This window comes from Capricornis sumatraensis, chromosome 2 (genome assembly GCF_032405125.1).
Source record: "Capricornis sumatraensis isolate serow.1 chromosome 2, serow.2, whole genome shotgun sequence".
Taxonomy (NCBI): domain Eukaryota; kingdom Metazoa; phylum Chordata; class Mammalia; order Artiodactyla; family Bovidae; genus Capricornis; species Capricornis sumatraensis.
In genome coordinates this window covers 99725887-99752398 of record NC_091070.1, presented here as the reverse complement: position 1 = coordinate 99752398, position 26512 = coordinate 99725887, and the positions used below count along the sequence as shown (strand labels likewise).

The following is a 26512-nucleotide window of genomic DNA, read 5'->3' as shown; positions in this document are numbered from 1 at the left end:
AATTGTATATTTTAAGTTTAAAATTTTCAGTATAAGGAAACTAGTATTACAATCACTGTAGTGGGAAGATGGCATATTCCCATTAACCTGGCTACTTAATGATGACTCAAACACTATTTCTGTGACCAGAAAACAAGATAAAAACCACAATCACAGAAAAAAATGCCCGCATAAAAAGCAACTTAAATTCATTAGCCAAACACTGAAAAGGTACATGTGTATAAAAGTTATAACCACATTTACAGTGCAAATTCATGTTTCTTTCTACTCTCTCTTCTGCACAGAGAATATCTCTTCAGAAACATCATCGTCTCCCTGCATTTCTTTACAACACCTGAGAAAGGTAAGGCTCAAAGAGACACCCACTCAAATGCAACACGCCTCTGATCTGGGGACTTCCACATGTGCTGCTATCAGAGGTCCAAGATTTTCATTATAGCATTATGGTCAAACTTGAAACTCAAAAAAGCTCGGGATGAAAAGGGGAATTTGCAGTGTCCGTTACATGCCACAGCCTGGCCCTCAGCATGTTCGAGCAACTGGTCTTCACCGGAGTGAGGCGAGTCATACACAGCATCTGCTTAGAAAGCAAAACAAATAAGCTCAGCTAAGAAATCAAATCCTGCCCTTTACCTTTTGTTAAGAAGGAATTCACATGCAGTATAATTCACCTTCCCACACTCTAAATCTAACCTAAGTAGAACCACCAAAATATTTTCCTTTCCCTAAACTGATATTCAAAGTGAATTTCCAATCTATTCTTATTCCACATAAACATTCAAGATCTTAATCTGTCTTTAAGATCCTTAATATTCACCTGCTTTCAAAAATGGGCATACCTTTATTCACCACCTATATATTTTGTCAACATGAGAGTTTCTCCACAGAGATCAAAATGTAAACATTATAAAGATTATAATTATAAGATCTGTACAGATTCCAATTCAGAAAAATAAAGCTGAAGGTTACCACATCTTCAGAGAATAAATCAACCTGAAGAAAAATCCAGATTTTCAAACTCACTGTGCAACAAAACTCCAACTTATCATAGCTTGCCCCACCCCATCCCTGCCCCCGCCCCTGCCTAAGTAGAACAGGAGCCTGATTTGTTTGGAACAGCAGGGTTTGGAACAGACACCAAAAGGTTGAGGTAGAAATAAAGTCTGATGTGAGGTTTCCCAAGACAGTAACTCCTTTTATACGTCTTTCTCAAGACAACTCAAAATTTCTGTATCATGCCCAACTGAGCTGGGTATACATTCTAGTGTGCCTTCTTTAATGTTCCTAAACATATGGCTTTTTAAAGGTTTTGTGAAATAATTGGTTTCTGAAGTTATATTAATTCAACTATCAGCCTATCATGTCCACACCACCTACGGTGGCCAGAGAAGTCCTACTAAGAGGACAACCTTAATTTCCCAGAACAGGGTTAAAGCATCTCATTTTTTAAGAGCTTCCATCTTGCTTACATCATAAACAGTAATGCAAGGAAGCGAGTATGATTATAATGCTGCTCAATTATTAAAGAGCTTTCTAGATGAAACCCTTAAATCTAGATGGTAAATAAATGTTCATCTACTACATGAGGAATTTCATACCATACAAAATAGCACCTAAGGAAAAACAGTCTACTGTACTTCCGAATGACACCTATGAAATCAGAATTTACAAAGCGCTTTCTACATTCCTCACCGTTACTTTCAAATCAAATCACACACCTCCTTTTCATAACTGAGGATGGAGAAGAGCCAAACGTCGTGTTAGTGAAGACTATCCTTGGTTCCACCTTAACATGTGGGTCATTACCTCCAACGAGGGGGAGACCATTCCCTTCTGAAGTGAGCTCTCCCCTCACATATGTGTGAGGGTGAGGTCTCCTCACCATTACTTGGGTCTACTAACCGTCTAACCATTAAGCAACTATTTATTTGTTTACAATATTCACACACAGAATCAACACCTGACATTCACTAAAGTAACAGTATACTGAAAAGGCAAATAATTTCATCTTGTCATTTAAATAAATTTTTTTATTTTTAGCCAGTTTCCTATTTAGAGAACTTGACCGCATATGTGAACTCTCTATAGATCATGTGCAACTCTTTCAGCTTATCTATCACAGTTCATCACACACTACTTAAATCAAGTTTACTTCAAAACCAAGCTGAATCCCAACTGGAAGAAATTTTTAAAAGAATGACTTGCCTGTTTCAAAAGTATCCTGAAGTTTTCGTGGATGAAGTTTCTTTTCACATTTCTATTAAAAAACACAAACATACAACATACCATATCCAGTTATTTCACTTATTGTTGATATAAATAAGGAGATACATTACCAAATTTCTCAGGAAGAAAATTAAACCAAGAATATAACACCATCCCCACTCGGCATTGGCATTTTTAAGTAATTTTTTTAAGCCTAAAACTGTTTTTAATTCTTGATTATATGTACAATATAGAAACACCAGGGAAAAAAAGAAAATTATTTATTAAATTTCTCAACTTGGAGATCATTAACATTACAGTACATCTTTCCAGCTTTTTTTCTATGAAGATATGTGTGAATGTACTTTCATATAATTATGTAACAGAATTATCCAGTATATGCTATTCTATAACTCCCTTTTTAAATGTAATACACTAAAAAATAAAATAAAATAAAATAAATGTAATACACTATGAACATACCCCTTTTTCAATAAACACAAATCAAAAAATACAAATCTACACCAACACTTTTAATGACTACATGGTAGTCTGCAGCACATATCTATGATATTACAGTTAATATCTTCTTAGATATTTAGAGTGTTTCCATGTTTTCATAATGTAGAGCAATGTGGTGAACACTCTATCTTCTAGGGAAACATGGTAAGGAAGTCACACTTTCAATACCGCCAAACTACTCTCTAGAACGCTGTACCAATTATTAACTTTTGAGTGTTCTCAATATATTCAGCAATACATAACTGGATATCTGTTCATCTTTGCCAATCTAATGAGGAAATTTACTTTCTTGAACTACATATTTATATGTTAATCACTTTTAGCTTTCCCTTTTAAGTTGTTCATATACTTGTCCTCATCATTAACTCTAAGAACTTTTTTAAAAACTTATTCAAGTTCTTCCAAATATGAGTCATTTGTGAAGTTCCCCCCCCAAAAATCCGTAAGTATTTTGATTGGTACTGAATTAAATCTATATATTAATTTGAGGAGAGTTAACATTTACACAATACTATCATTTCAATCTGTCCAGCTTTTGTTAGGGACAGATGTTGAATTAGATTAAAAGCTTTCTGACCATCTATTAAGACGGTCTTCTTTGTTCTTGTCACTATTTCTCCTAGAGTGGAGTGCAATAATAGAGAGCAAGTAGTCCAACATTAAACATTTAACTTGTGCTTGCTTGTGGAATCAAAACACTCCAGGTTAAGTCAACGGCACCCAGGAATTCAGGGAAAGCACTCTTGCTAAATATCTGAAATTACTATTATTACTCACTGTTAAAGAAGGAAAAACAGGTGAAGCTACAATATAAAAAAATTCAACCTAGAAATACCAAGACTTATGGAAAAGATAAGCAGGGAAGCTTATTAGTTATGAATTACTTTCTGGAACACAGACTGAAAGAATGGAAATCAATGTCTTAAAACGCTCACAGGTATCTGTCCTTCAGCCCAGTCTAATGACTATGGCATTGGCTGTGAGTGTTTTGTTTTCGTTTTCTGAATTCTATCAATTTGAAGAAAAATAAAACAGACTGTGAAGCTATTTCAAACTTTTAACTTCATTAAAATAATACAGACACAATTTAGAAAAACAGAATACCTAGGACTCATCTAGAAGGAGAGTTGACTAACACTGTTTCCAAAGTATTAACGTAAGTCTAAATACCCACAGATCAGTGATTACTAAGAACCTGCAGAACAGCACGGGAGCTCTCCTCAGCGCTCTGTAGTGCCCTGTACAGATACAGAATCTAGAGCGGACATATGCGTAACTGAGCCACTTCTTCACCTGAGACTAACACAACTTTGTGAATCAACTACACTCCAATAAAAATTAATGTTAAAAATCATAAACAAACAGATAAACAAATACCCACATAAAAAAGTAAAGATCAGACGCACAACTGAATCAACACGACAAATCTATCATCGAGCGTAGGCAGAGATTTCTTAGTGGGTGAACAGCACACACACAGGTTCATAAAAATCCTGTCAATAAAGCAGTTCAAAATGCCTTGACAATGCCCTTGCCCCATTCTAGAAAGCGTGAACTGCCTTAGCATGAGCGTTGTAAACTCTTACCACCAAGGGACTCTGTTGCTTGGCTGGCTGGCTGTGGATCCCATTTGCTCTTTTCTTTGGATTAGGTGAATCTTGATACTGTTTTCTGCCATTTCCCCTTATACTTTGATTCTGTTTTTCCAATAAGAAATAAAATGTAAACGTACAACACAATGTAATAGGATAAAATAACATACCCCTATTAGCTGGTTCGATCAGAGGTCAGCAAAACCCCCCAAAATCTTCCTAAAACACCGAAGAACCACTATCAACATCTTTCATTATAGAGAGCTTCCCAGAGCAAGAATCCTCGAAAGATACAAAATAGCAAATACAATGTTCCCTAGAAATAACTTTGAAAACCTTATGACTATCAAAGAAAATCTCTCTAGGAAGGAACACTGAGGCACCCTGACTTCACTCCTTAGAGCAGGAAACAAGCACCAGATGTGATCACTGTTACCCTAAAACCTGCTTTAAACTATTAATAAATTGGGATTTTTAAATTAACAATCTTTTTATATAAAATAAAAAATAAGACTGGTTTGGCTCAGATGGTAAAGAATCTGCCTGCAATGTGGGAGACCTGGGTTCAATCCTTGGGTTGGGAAGATTGCCTGGAGAAGGGAACAGCTACCCACTCCAGGATTCTGGCCTGGAGAATCCCTGTGGACAGTCCATGGGGTCACAAAGAGTTGGACACGACTGAGAGAATATCACTTTCACTTTTAATCCCTAAATTTAGACCTAAAACCTAAACATGCAGTAGTCAACATCTTGCTATTATATTGCTTAAACATGAGTTAAATTAAGTTTAACTTAAAATAGTTTTTAAACATTAATTTGGCCTTAAAGGTCTTAAAAACAGTTATTTAAGAGAACTAGCTGAAACAGTGCAAAGAATAGTTTCATTATTATTTTACAATAAATACACTTATGTACATCCTATCTACCGACAGAAAAAATTTAGTTCTTTTAAAATAGCTTGAAAACAATAACTTAAAGGAAGGGAAATAGCTTTCAGAGGCTCATGTTAGCACATACCTTTAACCCATTTCATTCCATTCTTTTCGATATTTACCTTTTTACTGTGTACCATATACATAAAACTTACCACCTGAACCACTTTTAAATGGACAGCTCAGTGGCAGTAAGTACAGTCACAAAGCTGTGCAACCACCACCAGTATCCATCTCCAGAACTTTTTTTATCACTGAAACAGAGACTTTGTCTATTAAATACTTCTGTTTTTTCCTGTCTCTCAGCTCTGGTAATCTCAAATTAATTAGTGGAATCATATAGTATTTGTCCTTTTGTGTGTTAGGTTCATCCATGTTGCAGCACGTGTGTATAATTTCATTCCTTTTCAAGGCCAAATAATATTCACTGTATGTTTACTTTGTTTATCGAGAAATCTTTTGACACACATGTAGGTTGTTTCCACCTTCTGGCAATCAGGAACAACACTACTATGAACATTGGTACATAAGTTATCTCTTTGAGTCCCTGCTTTCAATTCTTTTGAATATGAACCAAGGAGTGGAACCGCTGGGTCACATGGTAATTCTATGTGTACCTTTTTGAGGAAGCACCAAGCTGTCCCATGGCAGCTGTACCATTTTACATTCCCACCTGCAATACACAAGGGTTCCAACTTTTTTACACTCTTGTCAACTCATTATTTTCCATTTTTTACTACATTTTTATTACTTCACAACTGAGCATCTTTTCATGTGCTTACTGACCATGTAAATGTTTTCTTTCAATAAATGTCTATTCAAGTTGTTGTGTACTCATTTTTTTTTAATTGTTTCTTCTTTGCTGTTGTTGAGCTATAGGAGGTCTCCATATATCCTGGATATAAACCCATTAGATATGTGATTTGCAAACTCTCCCATTTCATGGGTGTTTTTTCTCTTTTGACAGTGACCATTCAAGAACAGAAGTTTTAAATTCTGATGAACCCAGTATATTTGTAAAAGAAGAAAAGTAAAGAGTGGTACCCAAATAGATGGTTAAAGTAACAGACAGGTAACACCAAATATCAGTAAGGATATGGAACAAATGGAACTCTCAAATATTTTGCAGGGGATACAAATTATTTAGAACATAGTTTGCAGTATATACTTAAGAACACAGGCATATCCACTGCTCCAACAATTCTATATACTCAAAAGAACTGTATATGTTCATCAAAATACATGTACAGAAATATTCCTAGCAGTATGATTTGTAAAGCCCCCAAGTGGAAACAACAAACATGTCCACTAAGAGTAAAATGGATAAATCAACTACGATATAATCATACACTGAAGAACACCACAGTGTGAACCTTTCACTGGTAGCATATTTACCAAAATCAGATGTTATTGATAATTCATATGCCTTACTACACTGGTATTCCAAGGTTAGCAGTCTCATCCCAGCTTCAAATCACAAACCAGGAACACAGGCGCCTTGCATGAACAACCAAGAGCTCTACAACTGTTAATCTGCAAGGCCTCAACTCAGATGCATTTCAAAATCAAACGATCTTAAGTTACGAAAATCTTAAATGTACTATCACTCACCTTTGCTTTTAAAAGATCGGACATTTCGGCGTGATGATTACTGTACGGTTTATGCTGCAGTGGTGGCCGGTGCTTTACCCACTGGTCACCAGGAGAACCTTCAGGAAATAACTGCTGACTGTGCCGGAATTTGGTTCGACTATAGCAAGATTTAAAAATAAAAATAAAATCAGAAAATTTTAATGATACTTCTTCCCAAACCTTGAGAGTTTATCTAATAGACTATAAATGTTACCCTATTCACGATCTGTCTCCCCTCACTGGAGTTTAAATTCCACAAGGGCAGAGGATTCATGTCGACTCTGTCTACTGCTTTACTGCCAGAACCCAGAAGAATGCCTACCACTCCACATTTCCTTAATGGGGTGATAATCTATTATTTTTAGTCCCAAACTTTTCTAAATTACTGATACCAACTCCTCCTAAAATGACTGTACTTTTAAAAATCTGGGGAATCTCCTGGCAGCCCAGTGGTTAGAACTGTGCATTTCTGCCGCAGGGGACACAGGTTCAAGCCATGGATGAAGAACCAAGATCCCACAAGCCTGGCAGCCCGACCGAACAACAAAAGGAATCTGAAGGAAATAATTCTTTCACAAATTTAATAAATTTAGTAATGAAGCCAATAAATAAAGCTACTCTAAATAAACATATATCAGTGGATTTTTATAATAGGACAGACAATTCAATTCTTCAAGAGAATGCTTACGTATGGAATTTGACCCTGCACAGGTCAGTATGGACCCTCCATACTGGAAGATCTGAAAAACTGAGCTACGTTGTTATTGTTGTTCAGTGGCTAAGTCATGTCCAACTCAATGATGCCATCTAACCATCTCATCCTCTGTCACTCCCTTCTCCTCTTACTCTCGATCTTTCCCAGCAGCAGGGTCTTTTCCAATGAGTCAGCTCCACACATGAGGTGGCCAAAGTATTGGAGCTTCAGCATCAGTCCATCCAGTGAATATTCCTGGTTGATTTCCTTTAGAATGGACTGGTTGGATCTCCATGCTATCCAAGTGACTCTCAAGAGTCTTCTCCAGCACAATTCAAAAGCATCAATTCTTCAGCACTCAGCCTTCTTTACAGTACAACTCTCATATCCATACATGACTATTGGAAAAACCATAGCTCTGACTATACAGACCTTTGTCCGCAAAGTGATGTCTCTGCTTTTTAATACTCTGTTTAGAGTTGTCACAGCTTTTCTTCCAAGGAAATTAAGGAGTTCAAAATGATACATAAGCATATTAAATAAAGATCCAGTCTCAAATACTTACACCAAAGAAATCAACTGTAATAGTTTGTAGTAAAGATAAATTGTATTCTATAGTACCACTTACATATATTAATATGGTCCAGAGTCACTGATCCCAAGATCCATATAATAGTAAGATTGTTTCTGAATATTTCAGAATCTGTCCCCTTTTCCATTTAAAAATTGTGATTAAATTGCAGGCTCTCTTTCTTTAGACAAAATTCAAGTAATTCGTCCAAAACGTCATTAGAGTTAGTCTATATGCTAAAGAGAGACATCATCCTGCCTGAGAAACCTGAAATTTGTTTGAGAAGTTGTTTTATTATCTCCTTATTCCATTCTCTAGGATCACAAACCCTAATATCGACTGAAAGACGTGGGCATCGTATCATACCACTATGGCTGACAGATTCTTAAACAGTGACACGATTTCTTTTCAAACACTATCACTATTTCATAACTTTTTAGTAGTGATTAGGTTTTTTAAATCATGACTACATTCCTGTTTTTTCTTTTTTCTTCTTCAGTTATATTTAGTAGTATGTACTTTGGTGATTATAGTCACAGATTCTGAAAGGCACAAATGACTTTGAAGGCATTTAGTCCAATCTCCTGTCCTCATAAAATCCAACTAAAATGGAATATTCCCTATGTATTTAAAAAATATTTAAATACAGTAGGTGTGATTTACTCCTATTGTTTTTTTAAAGCTCTAGGATAAAAAAAGCATCTAACTTAGAGAAAATTTAGAAAGCAACTCTCTCCGAACCTAACAAGGCGAAGTTCTTCAAGTTGATTACAAATACATATACTTATTTCAGAAAATTATATTGGAAGGACGGATGTTGAAGGTAAAACTCCGATACTTTGGCCACCTGACACAAAGAGCTGACTCATTTGAAAAGACCCTGATACTGGGAAAGACTGAAGGCAGGAGGAGAAGGGGAGGACAGTGGATGAGATGGCATCAATGACTCAATGGACATGAGTTTGAATAAACTCCGGGAGTTGGTGATGGACAGGGAGGCCTGGCATGCTGCAGTCCATGGGGTCACAAAGAGTCAGACAGGACTGAACAACTGAACGGAACTAATTTCAGAAAAGTACTTAGCCTACTCTATAATTGTGATTTGGATACAATTAAGTCCCAAACAAGAAAATGCTCTTTGCAGTTCTTATCCATGTAATAATCACTCCCTATAATATACAGTCTAGGCTAGGGAAAGGAAAGGTGCAAGCCCAAGTCTTTACAGTGCTATCTTTCTGAACAAATTATATGTCAGCATCCCTCATCTCCTCCTCACAAAAACAGGCATTCAACCACATACAGAAACGCAATTATTTCTAAAGTAAAGATATGAGAACACAGAACAAGCACTATGAATATATACAAAGAGAAAAAATTATTTTCTTTTCCTCATACTCTAGCTATCCATCTAAAAAGCTGACACTCTCTTGTGTGTACTATTTTAAAATATGCCTGAAGCTCCTTTATAACTTCAATTAACCTCTCATCCAAAGACCACCCCTCTAAAATGTCTACTACCTGTGAGACTAGTAACAAAATAGTATCTATAAAAGGAAGCCAATACCTCTGCAAATTTTTTAAGCAAAAAGCTACTAATGTATTAAAAAAGACCAAAAAGTCAAAATCCAACACATCTGTTTCTTTACCTCAATTTTTCCACAGTAGGTTTAGCTGGTGTGCTACCAGCTGAGGAAAATCCATTGTCACTATCTGAGGAATCTCCAAATCGTCGAGAAAGCCAGTCCCTTAATGGTCTATGGAGACATTAAGAGTTCACTTTTAAAACTTGGGTATGTAAAAAAACTATCAGAATTGTGAAGTTTCTTATTTTAAAAAACACAAACATACCTGATAAAAGGAATGGCCATAAAAAATTTGTTTGGTGCCAAACCAAGTTTGGATTTTGGGGTCATATCATTTCTATGGCAAGGCAATTTCTCAATGGAGAACCACTCAATATTCTGAAACACAAGAAAATTAGTTATTATCAAGAAGTTTCTAAAAGCAATGTCTTACATCATTTAATTAGATACCATCCAGCAACCTAAAAATTCTTCTCAATTACATACCCGGATTTCTCTTCTGGTTTTCGGGTTAAATTTTGTATCTTTTGGAATTCCTGGAATGATGTACAAACGAGCAAGCTGATCATTGATCCGAAGTTCAATGTAATCATCCTTACAAATATAATCTTTAATATCAAAACCAGTTTCTTCAAAGACCTGGAAATAATAAATCTGGATGATTTTCAAGTTTGGCTGTTAGACCTTCAGTCCATTAATATTTGCTTATTTCAAAGTCACAAATTTAGAAATATCCAGGCAATTAAATGCATAAAAACACTATATAAAAAAAAAAAATCACAGTATTTCAGGGTCCAGTTCTTGCTGTGTCTCTATGGAAAAATCTCCTCACACATTTAAGCCTAAGTTTTTTCAGCTATTCAAAAAAAGGAAACATATGATACTGTAATTTACAATAATATATATTTGGTCACTGTCCCCTCTTCTGGTATAAGAGCTCCTAAAACGGTTGGAATGTCTTAAATGATAAAAGCAAAAGTATCTTTGCTGTTTATCTAGGTCTCTCGCATTGCAGGCATTCTTTACCAGCTGAGCCACAAGGGAAGCCCAAAAGTATCTTTACGTCCTGTTAATTATGTGACTTCTGGAGTCCACTTCGGGAATTAATTTGGCTGCCAGGTGATCAAGAGGGTTCAAACTTTCAATGGGCCCCTCCTCCCCCACCTCCAGGAAAGAAACTCAGTCAACCCCATAAAAACCAAAAAGGAATGTTTCTGGTTTGAAAACCACATGAAGATTTGGGGATAGTGGTGCCAGAGAAGACAGCAAGAAAGTTCCTTGCTTTTTTCTGTACCTTGCACCCTAAGTATTTATGTCTTCCATCTAGTTATTCCTAAGTTATATCTTTTTATTACAATAAACTGGAAAACTTAATAAGAAAAATGTATCTCAATTCTATGAATCACTCTAGCAAAAACTAATCAAACCCAAAGAGGGGGATCAAAAGGCACAAGTGACGACCTGGACTTTGCAACTGGCATCTGAAGCCAAGCATGGTCTTATAGAACTGAGCCCTTCACCTCTGGAATGTGATGCTACCTCCAGACAGACAGTGTCAGAATTGAGCTGAATTGTAAATCATTCAGCTGATATCCAAAACCTGCTTACTGATGTGAGGAAATCAAGCCCCTGCGCATGTGTGTACACGCATACGCATGCACACACACACAATCTATAATTGGGTCCAAAACCCTTATTATGTTAGAACACATCAGTGGTTCCCATTCCATGGGCATAACATGAACCTCATATGGATTTGATTCAGCAACCACAAATGTACATGTATAACCAAGCTACAGAATGAAAAATGTCTTATACAAAGAAAACCATTCTTCAAACACGAAAACTGAATTGGGACTAATACTAACATTTCAATGGACAGATTCCAAGAAAACAGCTACAACCACCTTTGTACACAGGGTGTAGTTAGCTGCAGTCACCATCTGTAGTGAGTCTGGAGCCCAAAAAAATAACGTCTGCCATTGTTTCCACTGTTTCTCAATCTATTTGCCAGGAAGTGATGGGACCAGATGCCATGATCTTTTGTTTTCTCAATGTTGAGCTTTAAGTCAACTTTTTTACTCTCCTCTTTCACTTTCGTCAAGAGGCTCTTTAGTTCTTCTTCACTTTCTGCCATAAGGGTGGTGTCATCTGCATATCTGAGGTTATTAATATTTCTCACGGCAACCCTGACTGCAGCTTGTGCTTCATTCAGCCCAGCGTTTCTCACGATGTACTCTGTATATAAGTTGAATAAGCAGTGTAACAAGATACAGCCTTGATGTACTCCTTTTCCTATTTGGAACCAGTCTATTGTTCCATATCCAGTTCTAACTGTTACTTCCTGACCTGCATACAGATTTCTCAAGAGGCAGGTCAGGTGGTCTGGCATTCCCATCTCTCTCTGAATTTTCCACAGTTTATTGTGATCCACACAGTCCAAGGGCTTTGGCATAGTCAATAAAGCAGAAATAGATGTTTTTCTGGAATTCTCTTGCTTTTTTGATGATCCAGCGATGTTGGCAATTTGATCTCTGGTTCCTCTGCCTTTTCTAAAACCAGCTGGAACATCTGGAAGTTCACGATTCACGTACTGTTGAAGCCTAGCTTGGAGAATTTTAAGCATTCCTTCACTAGCATGTGAGATGAGTGCAACTGTGTGGTAGTTTGAGCATTTTTTGGCATTGCCTTTCTTTGGGATTGGAATGAAAACTGATCTTTACCAATCCTGTGGCCACTGCTGAGTTTTCCAAATTTGCTGGCATACTGAGTGTAGCCCTTTCACAGCATCATCTTTCAGGATTTGAAATAGCTCAACTGGAATTCCATCACCTCCACTAGCTTTGTTTGAAGTGATACTTCCTAAGGCCCACTTGACTTCACATTCCAGGATGTCTGGCTCTAGGTGAGTGATCACACCATCGTGATTATCTGGGTCGTGAAGATCTTTTTTGAACAGTTCTTCTGTGTATTCTTGCCACCTCTTCTTAGTATCTTCTGCTTCTGTTAGGTCCATACCATTTCTGTCCTTTATTGAGCCCATCTTTGCATGAAATGTTCCCTTGGTATCTCTAATTTTCTTGAAGACATATCTAGTCTTTCCCATTCTGTTGTTTTCCCTATGTCCCTGCATTGATCGCTGAGGAAGGCTTTCTTATCTCTCCTTGCTGCTCTTTGGAACTCTGCATCCAGATGCTTATATCTTTCCTTTTCTCCTTTGCTTTTCGCTTCTCTTCTTTTCACAGCTATTTGTAAGGCCTCCTCAGACAGCCATTTTGCTTTTTTGCATTTCTTTTCCACGGGGATGGTCTTGATCCCTGTCTCCTGTACAATGTCACAAACCTCTGTCCATAGTTCATCAAGCACTCTGTCTATCAGATCTAGTCCCTTAAATCTATTTCTCAGTTCCACTGTATAATCGTAAGGGATTTGATTTAGGTCATACCTGAATGGTCTAGCGGTTTTCCCTACTTTCTTCAATTTAAGTCTGAATTTGGCAATAAGGAGTTTATGATCTGAGCCACAGTCAGCTCCCGATCTTGTTTTTGCTGACTGTATAGAACTTCTCCATCATTGGGTGCAAAGAATATAATCAATCTAATTTCGGTGTTGGCCATCTCTTGATGTCCATGTGTAGAGTCTTCTCTTGTGTTGTTGGAAGAGGGTGTTTGCTATGACCAGTGCATTCTCTTGGCAAAACTCTACTAGTCTTTGCCCTGCTTCATTCTGCACTCCAAGGCCAAATTTGCCTGTTACTCCAGGTGTTTCTTGACTTCCTACTTTTGTATATCAGTCCCCTATAATGAAACGGACATCTTTTTTGGATGTTAGTTTAAAAGGTCTTGTAGGTCTTCAAAGAACCATTCAACTTCAGCTTCTTCAGCATTACTGGTCAGGGCACAGACTTGGATTTCTGTAATACTGAATGGCTTGCTTTAGAAATGAACAGAGATCATTCTGAACTTAGTTAAGATCTAAAACTGCCCTTCCTCATAGTGCCTCAAGGACTGCCAAGACATGGAACCCCAGTTCCTGGGAATAAAGTGTTACAGCTAACCCCCACAGCTAACCCTCACCTTCTCCTTCAACCAGAAAAGCCATGCTTATTAATCTATTAAAATCCTGGGCCTCTGCTTAAAAAACCACTAGTGAGGGGGGACGGATTCACTGCACGACTGGACTGACACAGACACACTGCTACACCTGAGAGAGGCAACAAGGAGCCACTGCAGAGCACAGTGAGCTCCACTCAGTACCCTCTAACGGCCCACGTGGGAAAAGGACCTAGAAGACTGGCCAGACAGTCATACAGCAGACTCACTTTGCTGTATACCTGAACGTTACAACACTGTAAATCAATGATACCCCAATAAAAATTAAAACCATTAGTCTCCTCTGGCCTTAAATGTTCTCCTTCAGGTAACATTTATGTTCTCTGGCAAGTTCCTTTCCCACTTCACCCTCAAATGAAAAAGGCTTTGGTTCTTTACTGACTAGACACCAGTGTGCGCCTTTTACGCTGAATTCCTCCTCTTCCCTCTAGCTGCAGCACCTACCCAATCGATGGCACAGAAGACGATAAAACATGGACAGGCCTGAACCTCCTACAAGGTAAGGATGTGGCGGAGTTATTTGTGTCCATACCTTTTGTCTCTTCCCTCCTTCTCTTGTTGGTTTAGGTACATCTTTCTACCTCCTTCAATAAGGGCACATCTATATTTCTCTCAGATATGTGTAGGCTGTAACTCACAATTTAAGCTCCTCCACAACACCTAACTCATTTCTGTATACTGCCAATTATGCTAAACCTTTTCCTAATTTTAAGTACTAGGTGAATATACTCACTTGAAACTCCTCTATGGTATACAGAAAAAAGAGGCATTATTTGTATTTCCTACTTTCAGAAAAGACAAGAGTGGGAACAGAAATACCTATGTATTACCAAAAAAGAGCTTTCTTGTCCTAAACCAAAACTATACATCTTATCCAGAATAAAATCCGGAAGGCTCAGTGATACTTTGTATCTATCCCCAGAACTTAATTTAACATTTATATACATGTGGTGTGTGCTCAGTGTTGTCCAACCCAGTGTTGTCCAACTCTTTTATAACCCCAAGGACTTTAGCCCTCCAGGCTCCTCTGGCTGTGGAGATTCTCCAGGCTGGAGTGAGTTGCCCTGGCCTCCTCCAGAGGATATTCCCAACCCAGGGATCAAACCCATGTCTCCCACATTGCAGACAAATTCTTTACCATTTGAGCCACCAGGGAAGTCCATTGTATACATAACACAATATAATTAAACTAACAATCGTGGATTTATTCCACAACTCAGGTATGTTATCTAAATGTTCCCATTAAAGTCCAGATATTAATACTTTGGTTTTCCTTTTCTTTGAAAGTAAGGTCTACCCTACTCTACTGCTTGAGACATAACTTAAAAACGGTTTTTATTATAAAAGAATCTGGTTGGATATCAGAGTTCTAACTTTAGAAATTAGAACTGGTTTACCTAAAACTTTACCTATCAGTGACATAAAATTGTTTTACTTCATCAAAGTCTCCATTAAGAAAGTCAAAAGGGAATACATAAACCAGAAGACATTCACAATATACTCAAATTCAGACTACATTAAGAAATCCTATATATCCACAAGACAAGTAAACCAACTTAAAAAAGGTAACATGTAAGTGGGTACTTACTAACAGAGGACATTCAAATGGCCAATAAGAATGTGATAATGTGGCCAACATCATTAAACTTCAGGGAAAAAACACAATGACAGACCATTACATTCCCCTAATAATGGCTAGTTTTTTGAAAATGAGATATAATTAATATATTACATTATATTAGCTTCAGATACACAACATAATAATATTTTGCATATATTGAGAAATGACTATAAATTTTTTCCCCGGTTTTACTGAGATATAATTGACATATATCACTGCAAAGTCAAAACATGATGGTTTGACTTACACATACTGTGAAATGGTTACTCTGAGTTTAGCTGATACAAATCATCTCATAAGTACAATAAAAAGAATAAGAAAAAAATACACTTTTTTCTTGTAATGAGAACCCTTAAGATCTACTCTCTGAACTTTTCATACGTATCACACAGCAGTGTTAACTATACTCATCATGCTGTACGTTACATCCCTAGTGCTTATTTATCTTCTAACTCTAGACCATGAATCCGATCTCGTGAGTTTTGCTTTTCAGATTCCACACAAAAGGGAGACCATACAAAAGCTGTCTTTATCTCACTTATTCATTCTGCACAATGCCCTCAATGCCCATCCACAGTACAAATGGCAGGATTCCTTTTTTAACAACTGAAGTGTATTCCACTGTGTACATACATATCACATCTTCTCCAGCCATTCATTTGTCAATGAACACTTCGGTTGTTTCCATGCCTTGGCTATTATAAACAATGCTATTATGAACGTAAGACTGTAGATATCTTTTCAAGTTAGTATTTTCATTTCTTCTGGATATATTCTCAGAAGTGGAATTGCTGAATCATATGGTTATTTTAATTTTTTGAGGATCCTCAATAGAATTTTCCGTAGTGGCTGTATCAGTTTACAATCCTACCAACAGTGAACAAGGGACCCCTTTCTCCACATTGATCTGTCTTTTTGAAGGCAGCCATTCTAAGAGGCATGAGAGATACCTCACTATGGTTTTGATTTGTATTTCCCTAACAATCATAAGATGGTCAACACCGAAATCAGACTGATTATATTAGCTGCACCCAGCGATGGAGAAGTTCTATACAGTCAGCAAAAACAAGATCGGGAGCTGACTGTGGCTCAGATGATGAACTCCTTATTGCCAAATTCAGACTTAAATTAAAGAGAGTAGGGAAAACCGCTAGACCATTCAGGTATGACCTAAATCAAATCCCTTACGATTATACAGTGGAACTGAGAAATAGATTTAAGGGATTAGATCTGATAGAGTGCTTGACGAACTATGGATGGAGGTTCGTGACATTGTACAGGAGACAGGGATCAAAACCATCCCCATGGAAAAGAAATGCAAAAAAGCAAAATGGCTGTCTGAGGAGGCCTTACAACTAGCTGTGAAAAGAAGAGAAGCGAAAAGCAAAGGAGAAAAGGAAAGATATAAGCATCTGGATGCAGAGTTCCAAAGAGCAGCAAGGAGAGACAAGAAAGTCTTCCTCAGCGATCAATGCAGGGACATAGGGAAAACAACAGAATGGGAAAGACTAGAGATGTCTTCAAGAAAATAAGAGATACCAAGGGAACATTTCATGCAAAGATGGGCTCGATAAAGGACAGAAATGGTATCGACCTAACAGAAGCGGAAGATACTAAGAAGAGGTGGCAAGAATACACAGAAGAACTGTTCAAAAAAGATCTTCAAGACCCAGATAATCACAATGGTGTGATCACTCACCTAGAGCCAGACATCCTGGAATGTGAAGTCAAGTGGGCCTTAGGAAGCATCACTTTGAACAAAGCTAATGGAGGTGATGGAATTCCAGTTGAGCTGTTTCAAATCCTGAAAGATGATGCTGTGAAAGTGCTGCACTCAATATGCCAGCATATTTGGAAAACTCAGCAGTGGCCACAGGACTGGACAAGGTCAGTTTTCATTCCAATCCCTAAGAAAGGCAATGCCAAAGAATGCTCAAACTACCACACAATTGCACTCATCTCACACGCTAGAAAAGGAATGCTCAAAATTCTCCAAGCCAGGCTTCAGCAATACGTGAATCGTGAACTTCCAGATGTTCCAGCTGGTTTTAGAAAAGGCAGAGGAACCAGAGATCAAATTGCCAACATCGCTGGATCATCAAAAAAGCAAGAGATTTCCAGAAAAGCATCTATTTCTGCTTTATTGACTATGCCAAAGCCCTTGGACTGTGTGGATCACAATAAACTGTGGAAAATTCAGAGAGAGATGGGAAGGCCAGACCACCTGACCTGCCTCTTGAGAAATCTGTATGCAGGTCAGGAAGCAACAGTTAGAACTGGACATGGAACAACAGACTGGTTCCAAATAGGAAAAGGAGTACGTCAAGGCTGTATATTGTCACCCTGCCTATTTAACTTCTATGCAGAGTACATCATGAGAAACGCTGGGCTAGAACAAGCACAAGCTGGAATCAAGATTGCTGGGAGAAATATTAATAACCTCAGAAATGCAGATGACACCACCCTTATGGCAGAAAGTGAAGAGGAACTAAAAAGCCTCTTGATGAAAGTGAAATAGGAGAGTGAAAAGTTGGCTTAAAACTCAACGTTCAGAAAACAAAGATCATGGCATCCGGTCCCATCACTTCATGGGAAATAGATGGGGAAACAGTGGAAACAGTGTCAGACTTTATTTTGGGGGGCTCCAAAATCACTGCAGATGGTGACTGCAGCCATGAAATTAAAAGACAAGTTATGACCAACCTAGATAGCATATTCAAAAGCAGAGACATTACTTTGCCAACAAAGGTCCGTCTAGTCAAGGCTATGGTTTTTCCAGTGGTCATGTATGGATGTAAAAGTTGGACTGTGAAGAACGCTGAGCACCGAAGAACTGATGCTTTTGAACTGTGATGTTGGAGAAGATTCTTGAGAGTCCCTTGGACTGCAAGGAGATCCAACCAGTCCATTCTAAAGGAGATCAGTCCTGGGTGTTCCTTGGAAGGACTCATGCTGAAGCTGAAACTCCAATACTTTGGCCACCTCACGCGAAAAGTTGACTCATTGGAGAAGACCCTGATGCTGGAAGGGATTGGGGGCAGGAGGAGAAGGGGACACAGAGGATGAGATGGCTGGATGGCATCACCAACTGGACAGATGTGAGTCTGAGTGAACTCCAGGAGTTGGTGATGGACAGGGAGGCCTGGCTTGCTGCGATTCATGGTGTCGCAGAGTTGGACACGACTGAGCAACTGAACTGAATAATCTAGTGATGCAGAGCATCTTTTCACATACTTATTAGCTATTTCTCTATCTTCTTTGGAAAAATGTATATTCAGGTCTTTTTCCCATTTTTTAATTGAATTATTTGCTACTGAGTATATAAGTTCTTATGAAACATTAATTCCTTATCAACTATACGGTTTGCTTGTTATACATTTTTAGACATTAACTCCTTATTAACTATATGGTTTGCAAGTATTTTCTCCCATTCCACAGGCTTTCTACTTTGTTGGTCGTTTCTCATTTTGGGGTCGATGTAGTCTCGCTTATTTTGGTGCCTGCGCTTTTGGAGTCATATTCAAAAAGTCATTGCCAAGAACCACATTAAGGAGTTTTTATCTTGTTCTCTTCTAGAAGTTTCATGGTTTCAAGTCTTATATTTAAGTCATGCACCCACTTCAAGCTAACTTCTGTGAGTGGTGTAAGATAGGGGTCTAGTTTCATTCTTTTACATGGGAATATTCAATTTCCTCAGCATCATTAAGTGAAGAGACTCTCTTTTTTCCATTGAGTTTTCTTGGCTCCCTCTTGAAATATTAGTTGACCATGTATGTGTGGGTTTGTTTCTGGGATCTCAATTGTTTGATCTGTTTCATTGATCATTGATCTGTTTTTGCTTCAGATCTGTTTCATTCATCTGTTTTTGTTCCACTGCCATACCATTTAATGACTACAGCTTTATAGTATAGCATGAAAACAGGAAGTGTGATACCTTCCACTTTGTTCTTTTCTCTCAGGATTGCTTTGGTTATTCAGAGTCTTGTGTGGTTCTATATACATTTTAGATTTTTGTTTCTAATTCTGTAAAAATAAGGCCACTGAAATCTTGATAGGGATCACACTGAATCTAGAGATGGTTTTTGGCAGTAATGACATTTTAACAATATTAATTCTCATAATCCATGAACATGGGATAAAGATTTCAAAGTCGGTAATTCTACATGTAGGCAAGGACAACAAGAAGTCTCATATGCAGGTGGTAGGCATGTAAATGGGTTCAACCACCTGGAAAACCACTGGCAACTTCCCTATGACTCAGTAATTCCATTCCTAGAGAAATGAAGGCTTATTTTCCTCAAAGGACATGTACCAGCATATTTATACCAGTTTTATCCTTAATAGCCAAAAGCTGGATATAATCCAATACATAAGAGAATGGATAAACAACTGTGGTATATTTGTACACTGCAATATTACAAAGAGCAATTAAAAAGAACCAGCTGCTAATATACACAATAACAGATGACTCTCACAAGCATTACACTGAGAGAGAGAGATAAAACACAAAGAACAGCTATTGCAAAATCCTAATTACATGAAGCTCAGAACAGGCAAAAATAATCGATGGTAATAGAGAAGTCAAAACAGTGGTTCCTTCCAGGAAATGTGGGAAAAGCAGGCTCTGCTCAGAAGCAGGGCTTCCCTGGTGGTCCAGTGACTGGGGGTCTGCCTTCCAATGCAGGGGATGCGGACTGGACCCCTGGTCAGGGAAGATTCCACATGACATGCAGCAGCTGGGCCCATGGGCCACAACTACAGAGCTGGCACTGCAGAGCCCAGGAGCTGCAATCACCGAAGCCCGAAAGCCCCAGAGGCCGCGCTCCGCAACAGGAGAAAGCCCTCACTCGCCTAACTGGAGAAAGCCTGTGCACAGCAACAAGGAGCCCACGCCACAGCCAAGACCCAGTGCAGCCAAAATTTTAAAAAGCAGGGGCAGCAAAGACTCTTCTGAGCTGCTGAAAACATTCTTTGACCTCAATGGTGGTTTCACAAGCATGTACAAACATAAAAATGAATAACCTGATAAGTTTATTTTATGTCTTTATCCGTCAATAAAAAAAGCTTAAAAATAACTTTTACATGGTTCTTAATTCTATTTTTAGTTATTCTCTTTAACTCTCTTCTTTGAATATCTTATAATCAGAAATTAGAATACCTACCAGTCACATATGTCTGTATAATAATTAAAAGCTATGCTAAAAGTAAACTGTATAATCTAAGTTCCTGTAAGCAGACCCTATTTGTTACAAACAGAATCTAACTGAATACATGCTTAACAAAACAAACATTGAAGGACTAAGAGACTGTTTCAGATTAAAGACTGCAAAACAACAATTAAATGTAAACACAGGGCATGAGCCTGAATAGGATCCTGTATGGAAGAAGGGGTGGAAAGTGCAGAAAAGGACTATAATGGATCAACTAGTAAATCTGAATACTGAATTATCTGTTAGATAAAAGAACCTATCAAACCCATTCCTGAATTTGATAATTACACTGTGATTATATAAGAACTTTCTAGTTCTTTAAACTTATTGATACATGCAGTAATAGTGGTTAAGGGGCATTATGTCTACAATTTACTCCTAAATTATTTAGCAATGACAATAAAAACCACACACCCATATGTATCAAAAGTAATACAGCAAACATGGCAAAATATTAACAGGTGGGTCTATTCTTTATATTATTCTTACTACAACATTAACACAATTTTAAAGAGTAACATGTAATTAATGGTAAGGTTGTTTTAGTGTATTCATTCAAATATATCCTGTGTGCTTAGGAAGTTATAGGTACTATCCTATCCTACGCACTGATTTCAGAAATGAATAAAGCAAGCACTGCTCTTTCAAGAGCTCCATCTTAGAAAGAAATGATAACTGCAGTATGATATACATGCCAGAAAGTGGGTGGGTGCCACGGGAACACAGAATCAGGATGCCTACCTCAGCCTTGAGGGGCTTCCCAACTGCCCATGCAGGAGATGCCAGTTTGATCCCCAGTCCAGGAAGATGCCTGCAGAAGGAAATGGCAACCCACTCCAGTATTCTTGCCTGGAAAAATCCCAAGGACAGAGGAGCCTGGTGGGCTTCAGTCCATGGGGTAGCAAAAAGTTGGGACACGAGTGAGCGCCTGAACATCAACTCAGCCCTGGGCACAGCTGAGGTATGAGGTTTGAGCTGGGGTGGTCACCTGGAAGGCTGTCATAGGCAGGGTCCTATCCTGTGGATACATCTGGGTTAGGACTTGAAAGATGACTAGAAGTTTATAAGACCGACAGGAAGAAAAAGATATTCCAAGTAGCTGAGAACGGCTGTAGCTGAAGAATTATAATGAGAAGAAATGGTACAACATGAGGCCATTAGTGTAATGTAACAAAGGCAGCTTTGAAACCCTGTACAACCATACTTAGAATAAACATAATACAATGCTGCTGCTGCTGCTGCTGCTGCTAAGTCACTTCAGTCATGTCCGACTCTGTGTGACCTCATGGACTGCAGCCTACCAGGCTCCTCCATCCATGGGATTTTCCAGGCAAGAGTACTGCAGTGGGTTGCCATTGCCTTCTCTGATAATACAATGCAAGACTTCTTAATTCTAAAAGTGATAAAGATTGGTTCACCTCTAAAATAAGGTACTCATTCTCAACAAGCATTTACCAGGAAAAAATTTTAACAGCTCACTTCTATGTACAGATAATAAATGTAAAACCAACAAAGGGTTAATATCCAAAATATATAAACAGCTCATATAGTTCAATATCAAAAAAAAATCAAAACAAAGAATAGTCAAAAAATGGGCAGAACCCAAACAGCCATTTCTCCAAACACATACAGATGGCCAGTAAACACAAGAAGAGAGGCTCAATATAGCATATTATTAGAGAAATGCATATCAAAACCATGAGATTATCGCCTCACACCAGTCAGAATGTCCATCATCAAAAAAAATCTACCAACAGTAAATGCTGGAGAGGGTGTGGAGAAAAGGGAACCCTCCCGCACTGGTGGGAATGTAAACTGATACAGCCACTGTGGAAAACAGTACAGAGGTTCCCTAAAACACTAGGAATAAAATCACCATATGACCCAGCAATCCCACTACTGGGCCACTACTCCCACCCTGAGAGACCACAATGCCAGAATACACACGTAGCCCACGTTCACCGCAGCACTCCTGACAACAGCCAGGACACGGAAGCAACCTAGACATCTGTCAACACATGAACGGGTAAAGAAGCTGCGGCACACTTCTACAGTGGAGGACTGCTCAACCATACAGGAATGAACTTGAGTCAACTGTAGTGAGGTGGATGAACCTAGACCCTGTTAGAGTCAAGTAAGTCAAAAAGAGAAGAACAAGTATCGTATGTGAACACATATAGATGGAATCTAGAAAAATGGTACTAATGAACACAGTAGAGAGGGTCTGTGGACACAGTGGGAGAACATGAGGGTGGGACAAATCATATACAACAGTGTAGTGTTAGTCGCTCAGTCATGTCCGACTCTGCCACCCTATGGACTGCAGCCCGCCAGGCTCCTCTGTCCATGGGATTCTCCAGGCAAGAACACTGGAGTGGGTTGCCATTCCCTTCTCCAGGGGATCTTCCCGACCCGGGCAGGCGTCAAACCTGGGCCTCCTGCATTGCAGGCAGACTCTTTACCGTCTGAGCTACCAAGGAAATCCTATATACAGGATAGCATACATAAAACAGGTAGTAGGAAGTTGCTAAATAACCCAGGAAGCCCCGCCTAGTGCTCTGTGATGACCTGGAGGGGTCACCTCATGGCTGGGGATGGGTCGGGAGGCTCAGGAGGAAAAGTGTATATATATACACACAAATACACACACACACATAACTGATTTGCATTACTGTAGAGCAGAAACCAATTCAAAATTGTAATGCAATTTTCCACCAACTAAAAAAATAAAACTTAAAACCAATTTTTAAAACCAAACCTTCTGTGAATCAAATCGATTCCTGTATGATAATTCAGAATTTAACGTTCCTGACACATGGAATAGGATTAACATCTCAAATGATATCAGATAAAAATCTCTACGTAAGAGTAAAAAAATGTGCTACCCAAAGAACACCAGCATAGACAATGAAATCTTCTGCCTAAAATCTATGTCCTATAAGCCTACACGTGGTAGAATATACCAGTAATTCCTCTGTACAAATTCTATCAAGATTAAATCACATAAGGGCACATTAAAGTAAGTGTCATTATAATAAAATGCTGTTCTGCCAAATAATAAGCAGCAACATGAAATCTCAAAACCACATGTGAACTGCCAAGTATTCCATGTTCTCAAAAACAGGTGTTGTTTCACCACAATTGATAACAAAAATACACCAAGATTATCTTAATATAGCTTTTCAATAAAACCTAGGGGACATTTTTCACATCTTTACCCTACATTTTCTTCACTACTGAATAAGTGTTCAGAAATAACCCAGTTAACAAAGGGGAAGCAAGGGATCAAAGAAGCTACTAGCGAGGGCAGCCATGAGCTTTCTACTGACGGCTACTCACAGCTTCTCCCTGAGCCCCTGCTTGCCGCTGCTTCTTCAGCCCAGTCCACACACACAGCCCGCAGAGGAGGTGTCAGATTCTGCTGTAGCAAAATAAATACTCCTACGCACTCATACATGATGAAATAGCACTAACACAATTACAATAAAGAAAATTAAAAGTTATTAAGCAACCTAAAATAAAACCCATGGTAGAAACCAGAGAGGAAAGAACACGGTAAAAACAAGAGAAAAGTGCTTAACACATCGGCCTAAGCCTAATGATAGCTAAAAATTAAGACAAAACTTCTCCATATAAATACAAGTGAAAATGAAAAGTGTAATATTAACATGAACTCCTATAAATGGAATAACAATCTTGTTTTCAACTAAGACACCGATGGCTCTCCCCCTCCGTCAACACTGCTGCTATTGTGCTACAGTACCACCAAGCGGCAGAAGGCTACACTGCAACTCCAGGACGGCTGGCTGAATACTCGCAACACTCAAAAATACCAACTGCTGTGGACTAAACCTTCCAAAACTCTTAGGAAGGCCTAACTCCCGATATGACTGTCCTTGGAGACAGGGCCTGTGAGGAGGTGGTGCAGGTTACATGAGGTCATGCAGGTGGGTCTCCAATCCGACAGGACTCATGCCCTTTAAGAGGAGGAGACACCAGCAAACTAGCACCCTGGGCTCTCAGTCACCCAGGGCAGGCCACACAGAGCCAAGGCAGCTGACTGCAGGCCAGAGTGAGAGCCTTCACCAGGACGTCCATCAACAGGCAGCTTGCTCTTAGACTTCCCAGCCTCCAGCGGAGTAGAAAATAAACGTCTACTGCTTATGCCACCCCGTCTGCAGCATTTTGTTATGCCAGCCTGAGGGACTTAATACAGCAATGCTACACCTAAATTCCCAAATCTGTTCTTTATGAGAAAGGCATTCACTTAAAAGGAACAAAAGTCAAAAGATTTGCCTTTAAAAATTCTAGCCCTTAAAATAACAGAAATTAAATAAAGTCTTTTCTAAGAAGTTCCTGTATCGGCTAAAAGAGGCTATTATTTAGATCAGAAAAGTTAGAAGTTAGGATTAATTCTTATTATCAAAGGGAACATTTTTTCCCTGAAATTAATCAACTGTGGTTCCTAAGTACACCTGTGCTTTCCTCAGAGCAAGACAAAATCAGGGGAACAGGGGAGGCCGGGGTAGATTTGTATTGGTTCAAACAAGAGAGGTAAGTGTTATCAGGAAATAGATATATGTACTTAAAATCAAATTTCTTCTGTTTACATCTGTCTATGTGTTTAGAAATTCTCACCAATTTACAAACAGTCCTGACTGCCTATATATTAAATAGCAGCCAAGAACATGAACTCCAGAACCCAAATACCAGGGTTTGCGTCTCTGTTTTGTGCTTACTGAATACTCAACAGCTCTGTTTCAGTTACCCACCTATAAAAACAGAGACAACTTCCCATAAAGGCTGCATCTTCCCCTACAGGATTCTCCATTATCCCACTCCCCTGGCCCCAAGAATAAATTTTATTTACTTTCTTACAAATTATGGTGACCCACTGGAATCAGCACCACACAGACAGGACAACTTTTTATCTCAGTATCCCAGAGGAGAGAACAAAGAAGAGAAACCAAGGTGAAAACTGTCCTGGTTCACAGGTTAACTTTCTCTTCTTATCCCAAATACCCGATTTCTGCATCATCCCAACTCTTTATAATATCGTGTATAAAACTCATGAGATGGAGCGTTCCAGCAGTAGATGCAGGCGGACCCCTTGGGTCTAGGGTCCTTCTTCAGTTTTCCAAGATTAGGTTCCTCGAAAAAGATCCAATTATAAAGATAGCCCATACCACCTAATTTAGCCTAAGTTTCTGTTACTGCAGGTAATATTTCTTTCTGGACCTGGCTAACTATCTCACTGCTGTAGGACAAGACTACTCCATGCGTAAGGCGTATGGATTAGCTCCACTGAGTAGGACGGCATGGCTCCCATTCTGTCCTTCCTTATAAGCAAGACGACTACAAAAACTGAAGACAGAAAAGGGAAGACTTTTTAAGTATTCCATTTCATCTCCTGCCATCTACAGAAAAGAAAGGAAAGGCCCTTAAGAGGATGTGGCATTTCCTCACCTGCTCCCTAAAGAGTTTTCAATTTTAAAGGGTGGGCATAAAACTTCTTTGCTATAAGCTGTTGCAAAATACTTGCTCAGATAAGCTGTTCCATACTCAATTCAAAATGCAGCATTTTCACTCCTTTTTAAAATCTTACTCCAAAGTAAATAAGCATTGATATTTTTTCTACAGTAAATAACCACTAGTGGTTTTTAAAAATTTTAACTATTATCTCTCACTAATAAACATACTCGAACCAGGCAGTGAACATTGCTCCAGAAAAACATAAAGCGAAAAAAAAAAGAGAGAGAGAGAGATTCAAATAAAATATGCTACAAAATCCATACTGCCCTCTCAAAAAAAAATCTCAAAATTCAATCACTACCAGTT

General features: G+C 38.6%; 1 protein-coding gene across 1 annotated transcript in view; it reads right to left on the bottom strand.

The window, feature by feature from the left end:
• Positions 1-320: 320 nt before the first annotated feature.
• DCP2 (decapping mRNA 2) overlaps positions 321-26512 on the bottom strand; it is a 48100-nt gene continuing 21908 nt past the window's right edge. The window contains exons 5-10 of the mRNA XM_068965974.1: positions 10218-10370; positions 9997-10109; positions 9795-9902; positions 6863-7001; positions 2206-2257; positions 321-577 (exon numbers count right to left, since the gene is read on the bottom strand). Of these exons, the coding sequence (XP_068822075.1) occupies positions 414-577; positions 2206-2257; positions 6863-7001; positions 9795-9902; positions 9997-10109; positions 10218-10370 (729 nt within the window). The 3' untranslated portion in view covers positions 321-413. The remainder of the gene's footprint in view (positions 578-2205; positions 2258-6862; positions 7002-9794; positions 9903-9996; positions 10110-10217; positions 10371-26512) is intronic.